Source organism: Aotus nancymaae, unplaced genomic scaffold (genome assembly GCF_030222135.1).
Source record: "Aotus nancymaae isolate 86718 unplaced genomic scaffold, 86718_ANA_hifiasm-v0.15.2.pri h1tg000030l, whole genome shotgun sequence".
Taxonomy (NCBI): Eukaryota; Metazoa; Chordata; class Mammalia; order Primates; family Aotidae; genus Aotus; species Aotus nancymaae.
The window spans coordinates 11,751,608-11,776,597 of record NW_026988443.1 but is presented as its reverse complement, the minus strand read 5'-3'; the positions used below and the strand labels follow the sequence as shown (position 1 = coordinate 11,776,597).

General features: G+C 39.5%; 1 protein-coding gene across 1 annotated transcript; it reads right to left on the bottom strand.

Moving 5' to 3' along the window:
• Nucleotides 1–213: 213 nt before the first annotated feature.
• Nucleotides 214–24,853, bottom strand: OGFOD1 (2-oxoglutarate and iron dependent oxygenase domain containing 1). The gene is made up of 13 exons (XM_064383088.1): nt 24,634–24,853; nt 23,152–23,297; nt 18,206–18,252; nt 13,853–13,953; nt 10,991–11,107; nt 10,290–10,381; nt 9,965–10,093; nt 9,262–9,375; nt 7,128–7,207; nt 6,412–6,725; nt 3,072–3,194; nt 2,452–2,510; nt 214–1,997 (listed from the first exon to the last, which is right to left on the bottom strand). The coding sequence occupies exons 1-13, from the start codon at nt 24,785–24,787 to the stop codon at nt 1,836–1,838; spliced, it is 1,638 nt and encodes a 545-aa protein (XP_064239158.1). The 5' UTR covers nt 24,788–24,853; the 3' UTR covers nt 214–1,835.
• Nucleotides 24,854–24,990: the final 137 nt, after the last annotated feature.

Here is a 24,990-nt window from a genome sequence, read left to right as displayed (position 1 = left end):
AACTCTGTCTCTACTAAAAATATTAAAAAATCAGCTGGGTGTGGTGGTGGGCGCTTGTAATCCCAGCTACTCAGGAGACTGAGGCAGGAGAATTGCTTGAACCCAGGAGACAGAGGTTGCAGTGAGCCGAGATCTTGCCACTGTACTCCAGCTTGGGCCACAGAGTGAGACTCCGTCTCAAAAACAAAAAAAAACCTGTGGTCTCCACAATAGTATCGTGTAAAATGGTTTATTACCATATGCAGAGAGGAAATAATGTAAGAACTAGTTCTGGACATTTCTTTTTATCTCATCATTTAAAAATCAGTGTTTTATAACAGTATAATTATAGAACTAATATTACATGCGTAAAATATGTAAATATCCATATCAAGGGCATACCTGCTAAAACATTTCTTAACTGGCTGGGGTGCATAATTAAACCTTTTTGAAACTAAACCTAAAAGACAAAGCAAAACTCATTTTCACTTAAATGCAAACTTCAGAAAAGAATGAATACCCAAAATTTTAGGAGATGAAAGAGAAGAGCGGTTAAAAAGTTTAAAGGCCCAATGCTTTTTCTATTAGTAAAACCTACACTAGAAGCTACTGCAAAAGCTAAAAATAAATGTAAAAAAAGAGGAAACAGGAGACTGTATTGGGATGGAATGAGAACAGCATCTTTCATCCACCCAGGCATACCCACACAGGTAGTTATGATAAAACTCCCTGGAACATTTCAAGAAAAAAATTAACAAGACGCACAGCCTCTTGGCATTCTGATATGGCTTTTTAGCATTCAGTCTCTTAAAATAAAAAGCAATTAGTTACATAGTTGATCCTACAGTATTTAGAAAACAGAAGCAACATGTGAGGCTAGAATCATTTACTTATACACAGGCCACAACTCCAGGATGGAAAGGCAATGGGCGCTTGGAAGTGACTACACATGGCAATAAGCAGCCTATCTTCTTTACCAACCAGAAGTTTCTTGGGGCATGTGGTGGTAGCCCAGACCCTTTCCAAGGGAGTAATAATACTACACATCATCTAAGCCTACGTTGTCCTGTGAGTGTCATGGTGGAACAAGGCCACAGGCAGTGGGAGAAAATGTGATGACTCACTGTGTCAGAATTCGAAGGCCCAGCATGATCAGGATGTAAGGCTCTGTAATTTTCTAAACCAGCGTGATTGAGAAGAACAAAATCTGCTATCATTTATGAGTTTTTCTAAAAAAACCAAAACACTGGAAACAGGGATGAATCTTAAAGACCTTATGCTAAGTGAAATAAAGTCACGAAAGGACAAATACTGTATGGTTCCACTGATATGAGAAATACAAGTAGTCAGGTTGATGACAGAGACAAAAAGTAGAATGGCTGTTGCTAGGGGAAGGCGGGGGTGTGGGGTTATTGTTCAATGGGCACAGATTTTGGGAAGATGGAAAAGTTCTGGAAATGGATGATGGTGATGGATGATGGTGATGGCTGGACAATGAGATTGTACTTAATCCACTGAAATTACAGATTTGAAAATGGGTAAGCTGGTCAATTTTAGGTTATAAATATTTTACCACAATAAAAAAAAATTTGAAGTTAAAAATTCACTGAAGTCAGGACTCAGTGTTAAAAAAAAAGCCAGCTTTTTTTTTTTTTTAAATCAAGAGATAAGTTTGTAGCTCCAAGCTCAAGGTCTAGGTTGAGGACAATCATTATGAGTCCTAGTAAAGGACAACCAGTTTTAAGAACATTGTCAGGCAAGCTACCATGTAGCTCACCTTCACTCCATGCTTAGCTCTTCCAGACTTCCCAGTACTGATGAAGGGTCACATTTTTGTTTAGCTTTGCCCAGTGCTGTCATTCATAATAGATGAATGAAAAGTCCCAGAAACCTGTTCTGTTTGGGAAGGTTTTCTTTTGTTCCAGGCTTCGGTGGTTAATATGCTTGACAAATTTCAGAGTCTCTCTATCTCTGTAGACCAATGCCAAAGAATTGTTTTCTGGATTCACTGTTAGCAGCTGAAATAGACAAATACAATGACATATCAGAACATAGAACTTATTCTCAACTATTGGACGATTAACCATGGAACAGACAGTTTCCATATCAAGTACTTAATCTGGGGATAAAGGGGTCCTCTGAATGCACCTTTACTAGGGGGGCTGTCAAGCCATTTTCCAATAAGCCCTATTCCAGCGTATTGCAATTATTTCTTACTACATTGTAAGATTTGTGGGAATGCACCACATAGCTCCTAATTTGGAATTTCTCAGGAGGGTAAAATAAATGGTTACTGAGTATCCTTTATATCATGTTGAGTATTTTCTACTAGAAATCAGAACCACTGCCAGGCAGAACAACAGAGATTTTTCAGCTAAAGACACTGGTGGAAGGTCATAAAAACTGGGTTTTTGAAAAATGAAAGCATTCTCAATAACTAAAAAGGATAGTTTGCTATCAGAATAAACTTACCTCTTCATCTTCACCTTTGGCAATGTAAGAAGTAAAACCACCATATTCAGGCTCCCAGCCTTACAAGAGAAAAAACAAATAGCATTCAGAAAGCTCTTATTGCAAGAGTTGCATCATCTGCTGAAATCACTGATTCCAATATGCTTAACAGTGGGGGATCTAGGAGTTCAGCAGTAACTGATTCTATGACTTGTGAGCTTGAATTTATCATCTAGTTTATCATGGATTCCCTTCCCCTAAATGCCTAATTTCCTGAGACAGCTGAACTGAAACGCAGACTTATTTCAATAAACTTTGAATAAGAAAATTAAGAGAGAATTAAATGCTAAATATACCCAGAAGGGCAATTACATAAAATCTACAGATCTGGGAGCACACTTAGAGGAAAATTGTGACATGGTCCATCTCTCCATTCCCTAGTCAAGTCACAGATATAAATCCTATTTTGAGCTAGGAGACTGGAATTAATGACCCCCAAAATCCTTTCGACCTTGAGATCCCATGATCTGAGATTCTGAACTAGGAAATTACTTATGAATTGGTTCAGCTGCAAAGCGTTCCTCAGAAGAGACTGCCCCTCCTATGGGGAATAATTTACTACTTGCTTTCCTCTCTCTTACCTTCACACCCACAGTATAGAATTAAGTCTAGGGCAAATTCAGCCTTGCTATGGTCATGAATTAAAGTGTAGTGACCAGTCTTCCAACGCCTCAGTTCCCCTTGGCATGTGGGAACACTTGATTCTAAAAAGAAAAAAAAAGAAGGGCCAGAAACTTTAAAAAATAACCTTGATAGAACTGTTAGATTGCAAGGGAATGATAATTAGGAATGATATAGCAATACAGGGAAACCATTCCCACAAACCTTTGGCTGAACCAATTCAGCCTTATAAAAGATTGTCAGAAATTACCAGCTCCATTTTGGGGTAAAAATGTTGAATTTTGATTTCTCTCTATAATAAATTTCAGATGGAAAAGAAGTCTAGTTGCAAAAAAAAATAAAAAATAAAACAGGAATATTATTTTATCTAAGCTTAAAGTAGAGATTTCTCAGCATGTCATTATCTAAAGTACAAACCAGGAAAGGCAAAGATAGATCTGATTACTAAAATATTTTATAAAATTTAAACCATGCTGAACAAAATTAAAAACAAACTATTACAACCTGTTGAACAGAAGGTTAATAATACTCCTCTGAGGCAGGCAGATCAATCAGGAGTTCAAGACAGCCTGGCCAGTATGGCAAAACCCCGTTCCTACTAAAAATACAAAAATATTAGCCGGACATGGTGGCGTGTGCCTGTAGTTCCAGCTACTTGGGAGGCTGAGGCACAAGAATCGCTTGAACCTGGGAGGCGGAGGTTGCAGTGAGCTGAAATCACACCACTGTACTCCAGCCTGGGTGACAGAGCAAGACTCCCCCCCGCAAAAAAAAGAAGTTTAATACTCTTTCTTATATGTAACATTTTTTCTTTTTATAACTGATACAATGACAAAAAGCTCAAAGGAAAAATACACTGAGGTAATGACAGGCAATTCATGAAAAAAAATCCAAAAGATACAACCACGCACCATTAGTCAATGATAGGCAAATGCCATTTTCACCTAAAGAAAAGAGCAAGTTGAAAAAGAAAATATGATAGTTAGTTTGCTAGGAAGAATGAATACATCATCATGTACAATGCTGGTGGGAGTGCAGACTGACACAAGTTTTGGGGAGGGCAACTTGGCAATTGCCTTAAAATTTTGAGCAGTCTTTGATGTATCAACTGTACTTCTGAGAAGCATTCTGAAGACATAATGAATGCATTGTTTATTATGACAGTGAAGAAATTGAAAAAATCTAAATGTTCAACACAGGACTGGTTATTTGATCCAGCAGATTGCAGGCATTAAAAATTATGCTGGAGAACAGTGTTTTTCAAAACTTAGTTGTGGCATACATTCTTGAAATAAAAGCTTCTAGAAGTGCAATGTTGGAAAGCAGACACATGTAAAACTGCTTTGGTGGAAGGGTTTCCTAAGTGAGGATGGTGTCCAAACCTGTTCTATTGCTACAAAGGATGTAAAAGGATGAGAAAGAGGCTTATATTAAGTGGAAAAAAAGATTACAGAACAATATATATGATATAATCTCATTAAAAATACATGTGTAAAAATATAACCCCCATATGTGTATACATGTATATGTCTACATAGCAAAAAAACAGTGGAAGGATATATTCCAAATGCTAATATGGCCACCTGTAGCTGATGATTATTTTCCTTTTACTTATTTGTTTTCTTAACATTCTGAAATTGATGTGTTATTTTTATTTTTTTAAAAATCTTAAAATTATCAGGTCTGTAATGTTATCTCACTAGATGTGCCCTAGCTATGCCAATGTTTAGCACTACTATCATATGCCCAGCTATTTTATAGCTTTTGCCAAGCTTTATAGCTTTTCCTCAAGATGGTGACCTTTGTAAACAGTGACTTTTCTCATTCACTTTTGTATTCCCTACTCTGCTTTGGCCTAGGGCCCCTTGTACACAGTAGGTGCTCAACAGTGGAATAAAGCATCTTTTGGCTGCCCATATAGATTTTATCCCAAGTTGCAGGTTCCCATAAAAATGAAATCAAAAAAGGTATAGAAGTGGACAAGTTTTGGCCAGGTATGATGGCTCACGCTTGTAATCTCTGCATTTTGGGAGGCCAAGGTGAGAAGATTACTTAAGCCTAGGAGTTCAAGACCAATCTGGGCAACATGGCAAGATTCCATCTTTACCAAAAAAAAAAAAAAAAAAAAAAATCAAGAAAATTAGCTGGGATGTGGTGGCACATGCCTGTGATCCCAGCTACTTGGGATACCGAGGCAGGAGGATTGCTTGAGCCCAGGAAGTCAAGGCTGCAGTGAGCCATGATTGTGCCACTACACTCCAGCCTGGGTGACAGTGCAAGACCCTGTCTCAAAAAAAACAAAAAAGAAACATAGTAGTGGACAAGTTTTTAAAAAAATCCCTTTGAGACTGAGACTCTATGGATATTGACTCTGGTTCCTCTTAGGGTCTATGTATAAATGCCAGTAGTCTTTCTTTGAAAGATTAGTTTTCCTTGTTAATTGATAATTTCCTTGTTAATTGATAACAAGGAAAACTAATCTTTCAAAGAAAGGCTACCCTGTGTATTAAAATAGCACAGAAAAAGCCACCGGGTCTGGTTTTTCTAAATATCTGCAGTGGACAAAGTGACTCGTCAGTCAGTTTTGGAAGGCCACAGAATGAGTTATGTTGCTTTCAGTTAGTATGAAAAAAAATCCAAAATATACAACCACCAATTTTGTTTCCATAGGTATTCATCCCTTGTCTTTGCTCTCCTAACTGTACAGGGTTCTCAGGAAATTTGAGTGGAAGCAGGGAGTGGTAAAATGGGTGACAGATGTTCTCATCTGACATAGTAATAAGCGCTGAAACAGCTAAGCTGAATTTGTAGCTACTCAGTTATTGGTGCCAATATTTTCACAGGAGTGCTACCGCTTACATTTCTTCTATTTCTCTCTTTTCCATCTTGTTTGTAGATAATTAAACTTCTACTCGTAATAATTTCCTTCTACTTGTTTGTCCAAATTCAAGCAAGTTTTCTTAGGCTGTTATATTCTGATCTAAGCTTAAATGGTGCTCCTCAGAGAGACTTTTCTAGATCACCCATTCACCTAAGAGGCTACTCAGTCATTTCTTGTCATATAACCCTATTACAATGTTTTGCATAGCACTTATCATTACTTGATGTTTTCTTGTTGTTCATGTAAACATTTAATCTCTGTCTTCTTCTACTAGAATGTAAGCTCCCAAAGACCAGAGACCTTGTCTGTTTTGTTCTTAACTCTTCAAGGGCATAGTGGATGCTCAAGATATGTTTATTGAATGAATCAGTGTTTGAATGGTTAATGGTAAGTAAGGACAAATCCTAACAACAGCTTACCTTTCTCTGTTTCATTTTCCTCTGGCTCTGGGTCTGTCTGGTCATTGCTCTGTTGGCTGTTGTTGCTGATGGCTGTCTGATTATTCTCTGGCTCAGGAGGGCTGTGGCTAGTTCCTTCTTCAGTGCTATCAGCAGCAGAGGCAGCTTCTTCCTCTTTTTTGTCATTCGTCTCATCTTCTTCCGAAGGGGCCAAGCAATGAAGCTTCAGGCCAGTGAAGTTGGAGAGCAGCAAGAATAGTGCCTCAGAGCGAAATAACTTCATGCACTCCTTCAATATATCAGGAAGCTTACTCTCCTCAGCTTTCTCATAAAACCTGAAACACAGCAATGTCAAGTCGTTCATCAAAACCACAGATATAAAATGACTCATGGAATAAAAGCTGATCCTTAGCTTTGTAACTCTCTTCCTAAATCTTGGCACAGCTTACTAAAGTACAAGTTATTACAATAATGAGACTTTGTTAGGATTTTGTAGGACATCCTGCTACTGGATGTCCCTGAGAACAAAACATCATTAGGGCAAGTGTCCTGTTATTGGGTGTGAGCCTTGGTACATGATTGTGTATTTTCTCCTGTTGGTTATTTGATTTTCTTTCATGAATTGCCTGTCATCACCTCAGTGTATTTTTCCTTTAGGCTTTTTGTCATTTTACTAGTTATAAAAAATGTTATAAGTGCTGAATGCAGAAGCAAATCTCTCAGATGACGGGTGCTACCTTTTGTTAGGGGGACCTCGGCTGCTCCATTCCACATCTCCATACTCCAAGGCCTCACAGACTTCTGCAAATTTCTCAGGCTAGAAAATGAGCAAATAAAGAAGCAGTAAGCAAATCTCCCTATTACCCCACACTGGTTTGGCAGGTACAGCAGCTCTGCCAAACATCAATCTGGCTGATTCCTAAAAGGTGCAGTTGACTCTACTCCTTTCTTGTCTTTTTTTTTTTTCTGCTCTTATTGCCCAGGCTGGAGTGCAATGGTGTGATCTTGGGTCACTGCAACATCTGCTTCCTGGGTTCCAGCGATTCTCCTGCCTCAGCTTCCTGAGTAGCTGGGATTACAGGCATGCACCACCACACCCGGCTAATTTTGTATTTTTAGTAGAGATGGAGTGTCTCCATGTTGGTCAGGCTGGTCTTGAACTCCCTACCTCAGGTGATCCACCCACCTCAGCCTTCCAAAGTGCTGGGATTAAAGGCATGAGCCACTGCACCCTGCCACCTCTCACTCCTGTCATACAAGATCCCCTACTCCAGCTGTGGTGAAGCCAGGGCAAAGACTGGATACAGCATCAGCTTGCTTTAGCCAAGAGATCTGAGTGCCCATTATGGCCCATTCTCTTAAGTAGTTATATATATATCAAACTCCTCAGCCCCCCAAATTGCTGCATTTATAAAATGAGGATCATAAATATAGACCATAATACAACTCACAAGATGTTGTGAGGATAAAAATTAAACTGCATTACAGTCAAGGTCATTACTGTGAAAATCTCTAACAATTCAGATTCTCTAGGACCCCAATTTAATAAGCATTGTAAATTCAAAAAGTTAGGTATGACATAAGGAAGCTGGTTAATCTATTAAAATATTCTCCACAAGAGGCTTTCCATTTATTTGTTTAATACAGTTTCCCAAGCAGTCCTATCAGCTATAAATACGTGAAAAAGGAAAGATCCCACAGCATGGTTTAGGTAAACTCAACTGAATAGGGTATTCAGTTTATTTACTATAATACTTCTCAAAATCTTATATGCTAATGTCAGCTACAAAATTCCTAGAGAGATACAGAATGTAGAGTCTCTCAACCTTTTTTCATGAAGGAACAGCTCTTGGGATCATAGTTCCCTGGGACCCACAGTCAACTGTGAAGTGCCATGCCAGCAAGTTATCTTATTGGCCCTCACAACAACTCTGTGAGAAAGGCAAGGCAGGTATGAACCCAGCTTAACTAAAGACAAAATAAATACCCAGAGTGATTGAGTGATCTGCCCAGGTTAGTAAAACCACAGAACCAGGGCATGAGAATAGGTCTTCTGATTTCTTTTCCTTTTTTTTGGAGACAGAGTCTTGCTCCGTTGCCCAGGCTGGAGTGTAATGGCTCGATCTCAGCTCACTACAACTTCCACCTTCCAGGTTGAAGTGATTCTCCTGCCTCAGCCTTGCGAGTAGCTGGGATTACAGGTGTGTGCCACCATGCCCAGCTACTTTTTGTATTTTTTTGAGTAGAGACGGGGTTTCACCACGTTGGCTAGGCTGGTCTCGAACTCCTGACCTCAGAGATCTGCCTGCCTCAGCCTCCCAAAGTGCTGGAATCACAGGCGTGAGTTACCGCACCTGGCCAGTCTTCTGATTTCTGATCTCTTTCCACTTATAGCAAGCTGCCTCATCACTGTCAAACATTCATCAACAGATATTGATCTATTAGTAATCCATTTTTAAAAGTAGTAAAATGCACCATTTTTGTTAGAGGTGCATTTATAGAAAGGTACCTTTCTATAAAGGTAACTATACACAACTTCTGAGGATGGAAGCTTCTGTGTGTGTGTGTGTGTGTGTGTGTGTGTGTGTGTGTGTGTGTGTGTATCTGTCTGTGTGTCTGTGTGTGTGTGAATGTGTGTGTATTTAAGACTCTAGAGAACTGGGGAATACCTGAGGGATTCTTAACCCAGTAAGCATACCGCTGATACTAATGTTAGTGTTATCATCATTTCTATATTTCATTTGAAGAGGGAATGACATAAACATTCTAATTAGGAACAAAACAAAAGCTCCCCAGTGATGCCTATTCACCCATTCGGGAAGCAAAATTACATGCCAAACAAAATATTCAGAACAAGATACGCTAGCCTACCTTAAGAAACTCCTTCAGGAGAATTTCAGAACTTTCTTCAAACTCTTCTTGAATTTGAACTTGGTAATCCATGTCCAGATAAGTAGGGTTGATCCAATCATACAAAATCTCATGCTTACGAAAAGGCAGCAGATGCAAAATGTGAGTTAATAATTCCTATTGCTTTTGCTCTTACATCATTTCATACTAATAAAATACAGGCAAATTCTTACTTTATAAGTTTCTCCCATTAAACATAACATACTGGAAAACTCTGCTTGAGAAAGACATTATCAAAAGTTTATTTAAGAAAAGGGGAGGCCGGGCTCAATGGCTCACACCTGTAATCTCAGCACTTTGGGAGGCCACAGTGGATGGATCATTTGAGGTCAGGAGTTCGAGACCAGCCTGGCCAACATGGTGAAACTTTATCTCTACTGAAAAATACAAAATTATCCAGGCATGGTGGTGAGCGCCTGTAATCCCAGCTACTCGGGAGGCTGAGGCAGGAGAACCCAGGAGGCAGAGGTTGTAGTGAGCCAAGATTCCACTACCGTACTCCAGCCTGGGTGACGGAGCAAGACTCTGTCTCAGAAAAAGGAAAGTGGAAAGGGGCAAGCTCAAGCTCAAAGTCCAGTTTCATTAATAGAAACAGCTAACTTTAAAATCGGAAAAACAAATGATATGCTATAGTTCCTAAGATAAGGATATCAGCAATTCTTACATCTTGTGGGATGTGAGGGCTCCTAGGTATGAGCGGTTCAAAGTAGTTGGGAGGCCTAGTCAACGATGGACCATGAAACCAGCCACTTATAGACAAACGTGACTTTTCTTCAGACAAGACTTCAGACACCTGAAAGGAAAAGCCCAGCAGCACATCAACACGAAGAATAAGGGGGATTACCAGCCAATGCACGTTAATTTCAGGGTCCCCCATGCTAAGTATTAAAACAACATCAGATAACAAGTCGACGGAGCTGTCATGTTTGGATAATGGGTGATTAAAAAGCATAATCCTTGGTACTCTATTTGTCGTTTACAATCTTTACCTGGTGAAAGGACACTGGAGATACTTCAAAGAAAACCAGTTTGTTCCACGAAGGGATAAGAGACTTGACAATCTGCTTCGGCTGAAACTGTTCTGCACCAGGAGAGAACAGATCCATAAATGTGGTTCATTGTCATTAACCACTGCCAGGCTGCTTCATTTTAGTCTTGACAATTTCCTTATTTCTGAGGGCATCTAGATGTGCTCTTCAGACCCTGAAATACCACCCTTTCTATCTGTTTCACTCATACTTGTGAGTTTGACTAAAGGGCATCTGTTTTTACTACACTATCCGTCTATTATGGAGAAGGGCCTGAATAAGTTCTCAAAGCTTCCTGGAGTCAACTTCTGGTGCTAGATATTAAAAAAAAACCTTGACTTTCTGTCAAATGGACTGGTCCTGGCAGATTCACAGCCACACACAGCTTTATATGCACTCTACCCTTCCACAGTCAGTATTTAGAAGCTGGGTCTGACTATTTCTCATCTTAAACAGATTCTAATTTATTGCTGGAGAAATTTTTCAGTACAAGTTAAAGAGGTGGCTGTCAGGGCTGGCATTTATTCCTCTTGAGGTAGTCACACAAGAGGAATAAATGAGGAATAAAGACATTGTATATATGAACATGATACTAAATCAACTCAGCTTTACCTCAGAAGTGGCCACTGGTGGTGAAGTGCATGCACTTGTACTTGTCTTACCATCAATGCTGTACAGGTCCAGGGTACCCCCCAGGCTCCTGTCCCAGGGAGGAACCAGGTACAGGATGAAGGCGATCCGGCGCCCTTCCAGCTCATCATCATGGCACAGCAGGGCATCTGCAATAGTTTAATGTATACCTTAGATCCCTGCAGATAGTGACCAGCTGACATCTGACTCTACATTTAATATCAGTCCATTTGACATTCACCTGTAATGTCAGCTCCAGCTTTAAATGTCCTCCAGCTTTAAAATGACACTTATTTCTCCTCTTTTATAAGTAAACAAGTAAGTCAATATAGAAAATTCTAAAAACACTAAAGAGCACATACTTAGATCCAGATATAATCACTGACAGTAGTTTTGCATATAATCTTCCAGTATTTTTCCTATATATATGTATTTACTTTAAAAAAAAAATAGCATCTGACAGTGGCTATTTGTGGCCTGCTTTTTAAATTACATGGCAAGTATCTTTCCCTATCAATATACACACTTGGCATCACTTTTAATGGCTGCAGCTATTCTACTATATAGATTATGAACTTACCTCCTTCCCCCTTTAATAGATTTCCTATTTGTTAATTAAGTTGTTTCCATTTCTTGGCCATTATAAAGAATAATTCAATGAACATTATTGTACATGGATCTTTTTGTACTTGTTCCCGTTAGTTTCTTGAGGTAAACTTCTAAAAGCCATGTCGTGGGGCTAGCAAGACAGGCATCTGTGCAGACTGAGAGGGAGGAAAGGCTACAGTGAACTGCAACCAATTATACATGGAAGGATCGTTTCAATAAATAAATATATTGAAGATAATGGGAGCCAGGTTTCTCACCGTTCAAGAAGGGAGTTACAAATATGGAAAAGCAGAAGTCTAGAATGAACCCTGTGGTGTTCAACTGGAACTCGAGGAATCTATGTGAATTCAGTTTCTTTTATATATATATATATGTGTGTGTGTGTGTGTGTGTGTGTGTGTGTGTGTGTAAATACAGGCTGGGCATGGTAGCTCATGCCTGTGATCCCAGCATGTTGGGAAGCCGAGGCAGGCAGATCACCTGAAGTCAGGAGTTGGAGACCAGCCTGGCCAACATGGCAAAATCCCATTTCCACTAAAAATACAAAAATTAGCAGGGCGTGATGGTGCACACCTGTAATTCTGGGTACTCAGGAGGCTGAGGTAGGAGAATGATTTGAACCCAGGAGGCAGAGGTTACAGTGAGCTAAGATCACACCACTGTATTCCAGCCTGGGTGACAGAGAGAGACTCAGTCTGAAAAAATATACATATTCTAAATATAAATGTACATGTGTGCATCTGTGTGTGTCTATGTACATGTATACAGATATTCACCATCTCTTTACACTGAAAGGGTCTGGGAACGGTGACACTCTAATAGCAAAGACACTTAAGAGTCCAGATCTTGATTGTTAAGTATCATTCTTCACTAAAACGAACCAGGGTTCTTTGGAAGAATGGCCAACTCCAGGTCATTTTAGGACCCTGGCATCGAAAATATAAGATAAACATGGAAAATCTTATTTTGCAGAAAGTAAGAAAAAAAAAAGAATGATAGGGACACAGCAAAAGGACACAGACATCAGTTTGAAAGAGCTCTCCTTGGTCAAATCAGGGACAATATGAGCATCAGTATAATGATAGTAACTGTTAACAGCTCATTACACAAATAGCAATCCATAAATCCATACCAATATAAACAAATGAATGAATAAATAAATTGGGAGAAAAGTCTTTTCTAGAGTAGAATGACAATAACTGTAGAGAGATGACTGTGTTATAAAATCAGCATCTGGCAACCTTCATGGTAATAATTTAGTAAGAAACATCAGAGAATGCTAAAATAAGCGAATCAAAGTTTGATGAGAAATGGGATATTTACATAATCTTAAAGTATCTCCCCATAAAATACATACTGACACGGAACAATAGTGGAGAAACCTGATGTCAGCTACCACGTTAATCAAGTGATCAAAGTTAATATCTCTAATAATAATGTGACACATTGAAACCACGCACCATCTGATACAGTGAAAAGAACACAGTATTAATTCTGTAATCCTGCCAAAAATATATGGCCTAAATCTAGTCATGAGAAAACATCAGACCATCCCAAACTATGGAAAGTTTTCCAAAATAACTCATCTAAACATCTTCAAAAGCATAAAGACCATGAAAGTCCAGGAAAGATGGAGGGGCTATTCTAGATTGAGGGAGGTTGAAGAGACAATATTATAACTAAATGCAACATGTAATCCTGACTGGATCCTTTTGCTATAAAGGACCAAATAATGAAACCTGAAGGGAGCCTGGGGCTTAGATAATCCATTGACGTGGAATAATGCATCAACATGAATTTCCTGGCGGAGGTTGCAGTAACCGAAGATCACGCCATTGCACTCCAGCCTGGACAACAAGAGCGAGACTCCATCTCAAAAAAAAAAAAAAAAGAATGTATTCACTTATTGACTTCAAAATAAAAAAGAAAAGGGAAAATGGCATTGAAGGAGATGGTTGTTCCTTAGGAAGTCTAAGAATATAGAGTTTATATATCACTCTGAATTTCTTGATAATTGTATGCACAGTTGGTATGTATGTGGATTATGGGCATTTTGCTGAAAATATGGTCAGTAGCTTTCACCATATTCTGAAAGACAACAAACCACTGCTTATGCCTTCCTATAAGGTGGGTATTTCTGTCTATGAACTGTGTCTTTAACAGGAAGATCCAGATGCTTTGCAGGGACATTTGGTCGAGTGTTTTGGTACACAGATACCATCTCTCCATTACTGTTGAGTTAAAGCTTTTAAACCTTACAGACATCAGGCCTTTATCTTCCTTACCAGTGAATTCATATTTAGCACAGGACATGTCAATGGTTGGTTCCAGGTCAATTTTAGAAATATCAGAAAGCCAGGACCGGAAATCTCCAAATAGAATTTTCCTAGAAATGTAAACAAAAGAAAACCTGTTATGCTGCCACAGTGTGGGCCCTATTTGGATCTAGGTCACAACTTTTCTTTCCTGGAGATCACATTTTATTCAAGAGATACATTCTTAGATCTCATTTGAGACATTCTGAGAAATGTTTCTCAGTTCAAATTTGCATAGTTTAAGTCTAACGTTCCCAGAAAAATGAATGTAAATCTCTATCTACTGTGGCTTATTTATTTTAATGCTTCATGTTTTCTGAGTATTTTCTTCCCTCTAAATTTAAAGTATGCCCTATCATGGCAGCAGTGACAAAGTCCAAAGCCTTTGTCATAACAACTCATCACACCAATGTTCTAGTCCAAGTTACTGATTTTCAGACATGTTTTTCAGCACTAAAATGGAAAGCTCAACTTTCTCTCTTTATTATTATTTTTTTTTGAGATAGAGTCTTGCTCTGTTGTCCAGGCTGGAGTGCAGTGGCACGATCTCAGCTCATTGCAACCTCTGCCTCCTGGGTTCAAGCAATTCTCCTGCCTCAGCCTCCTGAATAGCTGGGATTACAGGCATGCACCACCATTCCTGGCTAATTTTTATATTTTCAGCAGAGATGGGGTTTCTCTATGTTGGCCAGGCTGGTCTCCAACCCCTGACCTCAAGTGATCTGCCCTCCTTGGCCTCCCAAAGTCCTGAGATTACAGGTGTGAGCCACCGTACCGAGCTTCAACTGTTTTTCTTTACACACTTTTACTTCACTTCCAATGCCAAATATGTGGGCTTTTCCCCACACACTGACCAATTCTCTGGTCACACACTGACACCAGCTGAGTGTCTTAAAAGTCAATTCAATTCTGATACTATCTACCAGGGGTTAATACAGGTTAAGGGCTTAGTCCCACGAGACTGCCCCCAGTGTGACCTCCCCTCCCCCACCCTCCCCCCACCGTTTCACATACTAATTACAAGTCCAAGATGTGACCTATATGCTTCTAACCAAATAGTTATAAACCAGAGGTTCACACTACTGCCTCCTCAGGTTTGATAATTTGCTAGAATAGCTCACAGAACTCAGAAGAAGATTGTTTACTAGATTACTCATTTATTATAAAAGGATACAACTCAGATGGAAGGGATGTATGGGGTGAGATATGGGGAAGGGGTGTGGAACTTCCACACCATGGTCATCCCCAGTTACAGCACCTTCCCAGTACCCCCATGGGTTCAGCAATTCTAAACTCCTTTGGTTAGGGTATCTGATGGAGGTTTTATTATGAAGGAATAATTGATTAAGTGATTGGCTACTGGTGATTAACTCAACCTCCAGCCCCTCTTCCCTTGCAGGAGGTCAGAGAGGTCTGTGCCAGGAATAGAGACCAAGACCAAATATACATTTATTATAAATCACAAGCACTAATACTAGTACCACCATTTAATGAACACTTAGGTGGCACTGTTGAGAAGATTAAAACAACTTTAAATGGCAATAATGGTGAGTATTGAATTAAATGCATAATAATGAGTAAAATCCTTCATAGAAGTTCTGATGCTAACAAGATACCAATAGGAGATGGTGAACATTTCCATTTGTCAGCTAAACTGGCTCTCTATGTAGAAATCTCTTGAACACAATTTATAACTCATTCAGCCAATCAACTTTAAATTATGAATTATTAACCTCAAGGAATTAAAAACATTTTTAAAAGATTTACATTAGTTCAAATTACGCTTACAAAGATACTTAATATTTTTTGGATCATCCTACTCCAAATGCACTTAACTGAAATTACCATAAAATACAACTGTCCTGTTTATAACTAAATAACAAATCTCCAGGTTGATCTCCAAGATTTCATTACCAAATACCTTTTTATATTATATACTACCCAAACAAAAAAAATTCCATTATCAGCTGTGAACAAGCTTAAAAAAAATTCCATAAAATAATTATGCTCAGTCAGTCCACCCAGAGGTGCCATGTTAACTTTGAAAGGCAGAGTTGCAAATTATATAGAGGGGATCAGGATAGCAAACTGCTGAACCAGGCTTGAGATAATGTGAGTGATAAATATTTCTTCAAACTCTTGATATTCTAAGCAACTAACAGTCTTAAATCCTTTACTGGTAACATCAGCTTCCACAAATTCCAGAAAAAGCTCTTCTACTCATTCTATGAAAGTGTCACAAGGACAGGCTTATTTTCTGTCATTGTTAGCACTTGTTGATTGTATTCATGAAGGAACTCACAGAACCCAAGTAGGAAATAAAAAGATCAGCTTTCTGTAATGATTAAGGAATTGCCGCTAGCTCACCATCTGGCTGTAAGCCTTCAGTGTGGAATGTAACTCATAGTCCCACATGAAATGCTTAGCAGAGGGGTGTTGTGAACTAAGGAGATAATGCCTTAATGCATGATAATCTGTCTTTAGGGGGAAAAAAGTCTAAGTAAATATGAAACATAATGTGTTACAGTTAACACACAAGCAATAGTTCAGGATTTAGAAGAAAGAAACTGTGTAGGCTGCCTATCATACATGAAAGTGTTGCAGAGGAAAAATAGAATGAGAATAAATAATTTATGCCACATAGATGAAAAACAGCTATTACAAAGCAACATGTACTCATTACAAAAAAACTAGGAAAAAATCCCATGTAAGTAAAAAAACTGTTAAATCTGTATTCCTACTAGCAAGAGTTAAATACTCTATTTTTCCAAGTCTTTATCATTGTACACCCAAATGTAAGTGTGTGTATCTCTTTTTAAAATAAGATAACATGACGTGAATCTACTGGTCAGAAAAAAACAATAAACTATCAAATTGCGTGTACCGCTTATTTTTTTCTCTTGACAAAAATGTGTATCATTATTTTATATATCACTAAGAAAAAAATGCTGTCATTTAAAGTAGGACACAAAAGTGATTGTGTGAGACACTAGATCTCAGAGCGGTGGCTCACGCCTGTAATCTCAGCACTTTGGGAGGCCGAGGCAGGTGGATCACGAGGTCAGGAGTTCAAGACCAGCCTGGCCAACATAGTGAAACCCCATCTCTACTAAAAATACAAAAATTAGACAGGCATGCTGTCTTGTGCCTGCAGTCTCAGCTACTCGGGAAGTTGAGGCAGGAGAATTGCTTGAACCCAGGAGGCGGAGGTTGTGGTGAGCCGAGACTGCACCCCTGTACTCCAGCAACAGAGTGAGACTCTGTCTCAAAAAAAAAAAAAGTTAAAAGTTTTTTAGAGTTGAGAAAATAGATAACGACAATATTCATGTGTCAAAATTCATATGTCAAAATTCATATATATCATATTTAATGGTTATATAGTTTCCACTTTTTGTTTTGTACTATTAGGTTTAAATCTCCATGGGCCATTGAATTTGTATATAATTTTTCAATATTATAACAATATTACAATAAGTAATCTTGTATGGAATCTTTGAGCATATCCTTATTTTCTCAGGATAAATTCTTGTAAGTGAAATTATTCTACAAAAAGATATGCATATTTTTGGCTGGGCATGGTGGCTCACCCATATTACGTAATCCTTGAACTTTGGGAGGCCGAGGAGGGTAGATCACCTGAGGTCAGGAGTTCAAGACCAACCTGGCCAACATGATGAAACCCTGTCTCTACTAAAAATACAAAAAATTAGCCAGGCATGATGGTGGGTGCCTGTAATCCCAACTACACTGGAGGACTGGGGCAGGAGAATCACTTGAACCCAGAAGGCAGAGGTTGCAGTGAGCTGAGATTGCGTTACTACACTCCAGCCTGGGCAACAAGAGTAAACTCCATTTCAAAACGACGACGACGACAACAACAACAACAACAAAGATATGCATAATTTCAAAGGTTCTGATACATCTTTCAAAACCATTTTCTAAGAAAGACTGCAGCAGTGTATAAAGGTATCTATAACTGATCTACACCTGTCAACACTAGGGTTTTTGTTTTTAATATTTACCAACCTAACAAGTGAAAAATGCTATCTCCAGTGTTAACTTCTGTTTCCTTGATAACTAACAAGGCTGAGCATTTTATCGCTGAGAACTTGGGCCCTGGAATGAGATGGACTTAGGTTTGTATGCTAGCTACCTTAACTTTAAGCTATGCAAACTTAATTTCTCAGTCTCTTTCCTCCTCTACAAAGTGGGTTAACGATGTCAACAAGGATTATATAACATACACAATGTTGTAACATTTAAAGCACTTACTACTCTGCTTGGCACATGTTAGGTACACAACAAATATGATTACTTGTTTACCTTAAAGCAGAGATGTGAGGCTCTCTTCTCTTCCTCAAATCATCAGACTGGAACATGAAAAGAGAGAGAAAAAAAAAAGGGATTTCCTTCACATAAGAAACACACAAAGAAGAGCAGTTTAGTGAGTGTTCTGGTCCTAGCATTGACATTAACAGCCCAAACTCGGAAGCCAGGCTGCTTAGATTTAATACAGGTCCCTTCCATTGGATGGCTCTGTGACTTGGCAAGTTATTACCCTCTGTGCTGTATTCATTGAACAAATACTTAAGTCTTTATAATAGTCTAGTTCCTATGCCTGTTAAGGGAGACAGACAACAGACACAAAAAGCAGAATAGTATAAAGATGGTGAGAAGTGCACAAGGGGTAAAAAAAAACCCCAGGAAAATAAGAATGGGGAGTGCTGAACCTGGGGAGTGGTTTGCAATTATAATCAGGTCGGCTAAGGTAGACTTCAAGGAGGTGAAACAAAGACTTGAAGGAGGCTGGGAAGTGTGGCAAGGGAATATCAAGGCACAGAGCATTCAAGGCCCTGAGCATGAAGCATGCCTGGCCTATTCAAGCTACTGCAAGAGTAGAGAGGGAGAGGGAGGGCAGTAGGAGACTTAAAGCCATTTTAAGTACTTTGGCTTTGACTCAAAGAAATGAGAAGCTTCACCTGATTATTTCTAAGCAAAAAAAAAAAAAAAAAAGTCACTGGAGTTTTTGAGAAATAACATTCTTTAAAGATAATATCCACGTAACACATAATATCTACATAATTTCAAGGGATTACATTTACCATTTAACCACTTGAAGGTGTGTAATTCAGTGGATTTTAGTATATTCACATTGTTGGGCAATCATTAGCACCACCTAATTTCAGAACTTTTTGACACTCCAAAAAGAAACCTTTGTGCCCATTTAGGTAGTCATTCCCTATTCTCTCCTCCCTCCAGCCCCTGGTAACCACTTGCCTATTCTGGACACTACACATAAATGGAATCATACAATATGTAGCCTTTTGTATCTGACTTCTTTCACTTAGCGTAATGTTTTCAAGGTTCATCCATGTTGTAGCAGTATCAGTATGTCATTCCTTCTAATGGCTAAATTGTATTCCATTCTATGGGTATACTACATTTTGTTTATTCATAGTTGAATTGTTTCCACTTTTTGGCTATTATACATAAAACTGCTAAAAACATTTGTGTACAAGTTTTTATGTGAACATGTTTTTAATTATCTTGGATCCATTTACATTTTAAAATAACACAATGACTTCAGTGACTGTGTGAGCAGGCGACAGTAGAAGGGAAAATGGTTGATACACAAATAGAATAAACCTGGGGAGACACAGATCGCTTGAACCAGGGGGTGGCCTTTGGCAGTGGAAGCGATAAGAAGTGGGCTTCTCTGGATATACAGCAGTGTGCCACTCACATTCTGAGAAATTTGTTGTTAGGTAATTTCATTGTTGTTCCAACATCATAGAGTACATTTACATAAATCTAGATGGTATAACTTACTATACATTTAGACTATATGGTATAGCCTATTGCTCCCAAGCTACAAACAAGCTGGCATGTTACTCTATTGAATACTATAGGCAAGAAAATAGAAGTATTTGTGTATCTAAACATATCCAAATATAGAAAAGGTACAGTAAAAATAGGTATTACTTTATGGGATCACTATTGTATCCATTGCTGACAGAAAGTGTCATGTGGTGACTATTTTCAAGGTAGAGATAGCAGAGTTTCATGATGGACTGGAGATAAGGTGAAAGAGGAATCAAGGATGACCTCCTTTTTGGCCTGAGCCCTGGGAAAGATCAAGCTACTATTAACTATGATGGGGAAAACTGCAGGTGGAGCAGAGTTAGAGGGAGAAGGCCAGAGGTTTAATTTCGAACTTAAGTGTCAGATACTCATTAGACATCCAAGAGGAGGCAAAGCCGTGAGACCCATAGACATCTGTGTACCTAGGGAAGGAGTCTAAGCATTAGGATGCAGAGTATTCTACCATTAAGAAGTCAGGTGGAAGAGGAAGACCTAGCAAAAGAAGTTAAGAAGAAATGGCCACTGAGGAAGAACAGAAACCAAGAGAGCATGGTAACCTGAAAATAAAGCAAAAAAAATGTCTCCAGGAGGAAAGAGTGATATTGTAGGTTAAATGCTGCTGATGAGCCAAGGAAGGACTGAAAACTGATTATCAGATTTAGTAATGTGGAGGTTATCAGTGACCTTGACGAGTATAGTTTCAGTGCAGCAGCACAAGTGAAAGCCTGATTAAAATGGGCTTACCAGAGACTGACAGGAGAGGAATTTGACACAGTGCAGACAAGTCTTATAAGAAATTCTGCTGAGAAGAGAAGCACAGCAATGGGGTGGTAGCTGAAGGGAAAATTAGGTCAAGAACTTTATTTTTTCTTATGATAAGAAGAACTAACAGCTTTTTTTTCTTTTTGGTATGCTGAAGGGAATGATCCAGAGAGAAACAAAAACTGATATAGTTTCCTCAACTGTAAAACAGGTATAGTAATGTACCTCTTTCATGGGATTGTTTTGAGGATTTAATGACTAAATATAAAGCACTTAGCATGGCATAAAGTACGCATTCAATCATGCTTGCTTTAAAAAATACAGAATAGGGCCCGGCACGGTGGCTCACGCCTGTAATCCCAGCACTTTGGGAGGCCGAGGCGGGTGGATCACAAGGTCAAGAGATCGAGACCATCCTGGTCAACATGGTGAAACCCCATCTCTACTAAAAATACAAAAAATTAGCTGGGCATGGTGGTGCGTGCCTGTAATCCCAGCTACTCAGGAGGCTGAGGCAGGAGAATTGCCTGAACCCAGGAGGCGGAGGCTGCGGTGAGCCGAGATCGTGCCATTGCACTCCAGCCTGGGTAACAAGAGCGAAACTCTGTCTCAAAAAAAAAAAAAAAAAAAAAAAAATACAGAATATTGGGCAACTCCTAATGACAAAGTTGATTATGGGAGTTGGAAGGTGTCAGAGACCCAATTATCAAGTCAATTCATACCACAAGCAAAGAAAAGGGTATAGATGAGGATTAAAGGGGCAGGAGAATGAAACCAGGTTTTATATCTACTGTCTTAGGGTGAAGAGTTCCTGTCCAAAAGGGATTAACAGTAAAAAGTGCACACAGTAGAGTTTTACCAAACTTCCATGTGGATCGAAAGTAATGGGTGCTCCTTTTTTTTTTTAGTCACCCAAGGCTCTTTTTATTATTTTGCCTTTTATCTTCCAGTATTTTTAATCTTCCAAATTGCATTAAGTAAAAATCACTGTGACGTTTCAATTTTAGTAATCAGAAGCATATGGCCCTAAATTAACAAGATGCCAAGTGTGTGATAATCACAATGACAGGCAACTGTGGTTTTTAATTAACCTGTGCAACCTTACCATGGAAAAACATTTAGTTTTTGGCTTTCTGAATTATTAAGAGTCATATGTTTCATGTATTTATCCTGCTTAATTCAGTCATGTGTATAAGGCCCAAAGACAGAAGATTTGGGGAAGGTCAGGATACATCCATTTGACCAATCAGCTCTAACGTAAAAGAATAAGAAAATCTCTTATTTACTCTCTTGTCCCAAATAAAATAAGATGGGAAAATGCAAAAAAAAAAAAAAAAAAAAAAAAAACCAAAAACCAAAAACCAAAATTAATCTTCATCTTTTTTTTTTTTTAAGCACAGATGTCCCTGAGGTTTTCAAGAATTTCTAAGAGTGATATCCTACATGTACTAAAAGATATACCCCCAAACTAGGGAAACCAATGACCTGTATTTCTGTACCTAGACTGGGCTGTGTCTTCCAGAGTAGAAAAACCAACCTTTAAAAAAAGAAAAAGAGATAGTCTTTTCTGCCCAATTAAACTGTCCACCAAAAAAAAAAAAAAAAAAAAAAAAGAATGGATTTAACTCTTTGTCCTATTGCAATGTAGAGCATCCTGTAATACATCAAGCCACCTGAAACAAAGACATGAACTGGAAATTTTATTTGAGATGGAATTTTGCTCTTGTCACCCAGGCTGGAGTGCAATGGCGTGATCTCTGCTCACTCCAACTTCCACCTCCTAGGTTCAAGCGATTCTCCTGCCTCAGCCTCCCAAGTAGCTGGGATTACAGGTGAGTGTCACCACACCCAGAAAATTTTTGTATTTTTAGTAGAGAACGGGTTTCACCATGTAGGCCAGGCTGGTCTTGAACTCCTGACCTCAGGTGATCCACTTGTCTTGGCCTCCCAAAGTGCTGAGATTACAGGCATGAGCCACCGTGCCCGGCCTGAACTCAAAATTTTAAATGGTAATTACCTCCCAATGCACAACTCTCTTCATTATACCACTTACCCACATGTACTTAACCCCTTTGTTTATAACATACTTAGTCCTCGGCTTAATTTGTTTCTTCACTATCTCTGTAACCATCACTTTCACCCCTATTATTATTTCTGGCCTGAGCAACTGGAAAGATCAAGTTGCTTTTAACTATGATAGGGAAAACTGAAGGTGGAGCAAATTTAGAGAAGACCAGGAGTTTAGTTTTGAATTTAAGTGTCAGACACTTACTAGATATCTAAGAGGAGGCAAAGCCATGAGACCCACAGAAATCTGTGTACCTAGGGAAGACATTATCACTCTCCCCATTCCTGCAGATGAAGAAACTGACAAGTCTTTGAGAGTACAGAGCCTGCACTTTAAACACTAGATTTTAAAGTCTTACAGAGCAGGCACTGTCTAAGGCTTCCATATAATAATTACAGCCCTTAACACATAGTTCACACTCAGTAAGCTTGGTTAAATGAAAGCATGCTCTTAACAATGTCAATAAGGACCCTTCAAGGCAAACCCATCCTAAAACCTCAAGTCTAAAGGTATTGAATGATTTTACAGACAATGAATTTCCAAGGAGGAAGAGCTAATGCGGCAAAGAAATAAATACCTGCTGGAACTTATATAAATCATTATACTTCTCATGGAAATCCAAGTTCATAAGTTCCTTCTGAAGCCCTTCCAAGAAGTCTTGGCTTTGGATGAAGTTTGGGATCACGCAGTGAAGAAAAGGGTCCATGTCCATGACAATGGCTTCTGTTGGAAGGAAAACATTATCTATGGCTTTTTTCCTTTCTTTTCCCAAGTTGCTGTCAGAAGCATTTACTACCTACTGTACTTAAAAAAAAATCAGTTCAGGCTGTGCGCGGTGGCTCACGCCTGTAATCCCAGCACTTTGGGAGGCCAAGGCGGGCGGATCACCTGAGGTCAGAAGTTCAAGACCAGCCTGGCCAACATGGTGAAACCCTGCCTTAGAAAAAAAAAAAAAAATCATCCTAGTCAATGTAACCTATTTAAAAAAAAAAAATCAGCTCAGTTCAGGCATAACCACTTCTAATTCCTTGATTTCTACTCCAACATTTATCCACTGCTTCTGGTTGGCTAGATCACCACCCTGCTAATCATCACCACCACCTACCAGGTCCCAGGCCCAGGGGTGCTTTACATGCATTATCTCATTTAATCTTTTCAACAGCTCTAAGGGAGACATTATCACTCTCCCCATCCTACAGATAAAGAAACTGAGAGTATAGAGCTTGCACTTTAAACACTAAGTTATCGTTTTCCGTAGGCATCCAGACCACCCAGGACCCTCCTCTTCAAAGCACTTGACAACAGAAAGAAAAATCACAGGAAACTCTACAAGGGGATGCCTGGCACACAAAGCAGAGCTCCTATCACATAAGGTGATGTTTGAAGCTGAGGCTGGAATCGTTCAACGCAGCCTCCTTTCCTTAGTCAACACGTGTTTATTTTCATACATCATGTAGTCAATCTATAAGCGCGTAAAGACGAGAAAACTCGGGAGCCGAGCTGGCAGCTCATGGCAAATGGTCTGGCTAGACTCTCCTGGGACAGCCGAGCAATGCCCTTGCACGACAAACGACATCAACCACTCCCGTATTTGTTCAGACGTGTATTGGGCCTTACTCAGGGAAACATTTACTGAAGCCTGCAAGCATTAGCTTATTGTTTCCATTCACCGTCTTTCTGAGGTACATACTATTAACTATTCCATTTTACTTAGGAAGCAACTGAAGTTTAATAAAGTTAACTCCATTGCCCGGCGACGCCCAATCAGGGGAGAGGATTCTAGCTCGGTAATCTGAGAATCCAGAATGCAACTATCACTTGCATACCCTCTGCTTCCCGAAACTCTCCGGCCTCCATTTCTCCCTCTTCTCAGGTTTTTAAATTCAAACTGAATTTGGAGTGAAAGAGAGCAGCAGCCGAGGCAGGAGGATCGGAGGTGGCCAAAGTCCTCCAAGAGCCTCTTCCCTTGCTGCCTCGCTGCCAGGGTTCGAGTTCCAGGGCTTTTTCAGAGATCCCCAGACCCCTGAGTGGCGGCCCCTCCCTGGGAGCACCCGGTTACCGTGACTGAACGGCGTCCTGCGGCTCCAGGCCTCAGCCACCTGCTTTTTCAAGGTTTCCTCCGTGACAGCGTCCGAAAACTCCGCCATCACCTCCTTCTTTCCCTTTTTTCCCACCCGGGCTGGGCCGGGCTCCGCTGGCCGCTTGCCATTCATCTCCTCCCAAGGTACAGAGCCAAGCCACTCTGATCAAGACGCTACTTTCCTAAAAAGGGACTACAATTCCCGGCATGCCCCTTTACTGTGTTCCCCGGCGCTACCCAATTGGAAGCACCAAAGTAAGAGGAGGCGGAACCTATGCCGGTTTACCAATGGGAGCTCCAGCTATTGCAGCCATCCCACTAGCGATTGGCCCAACG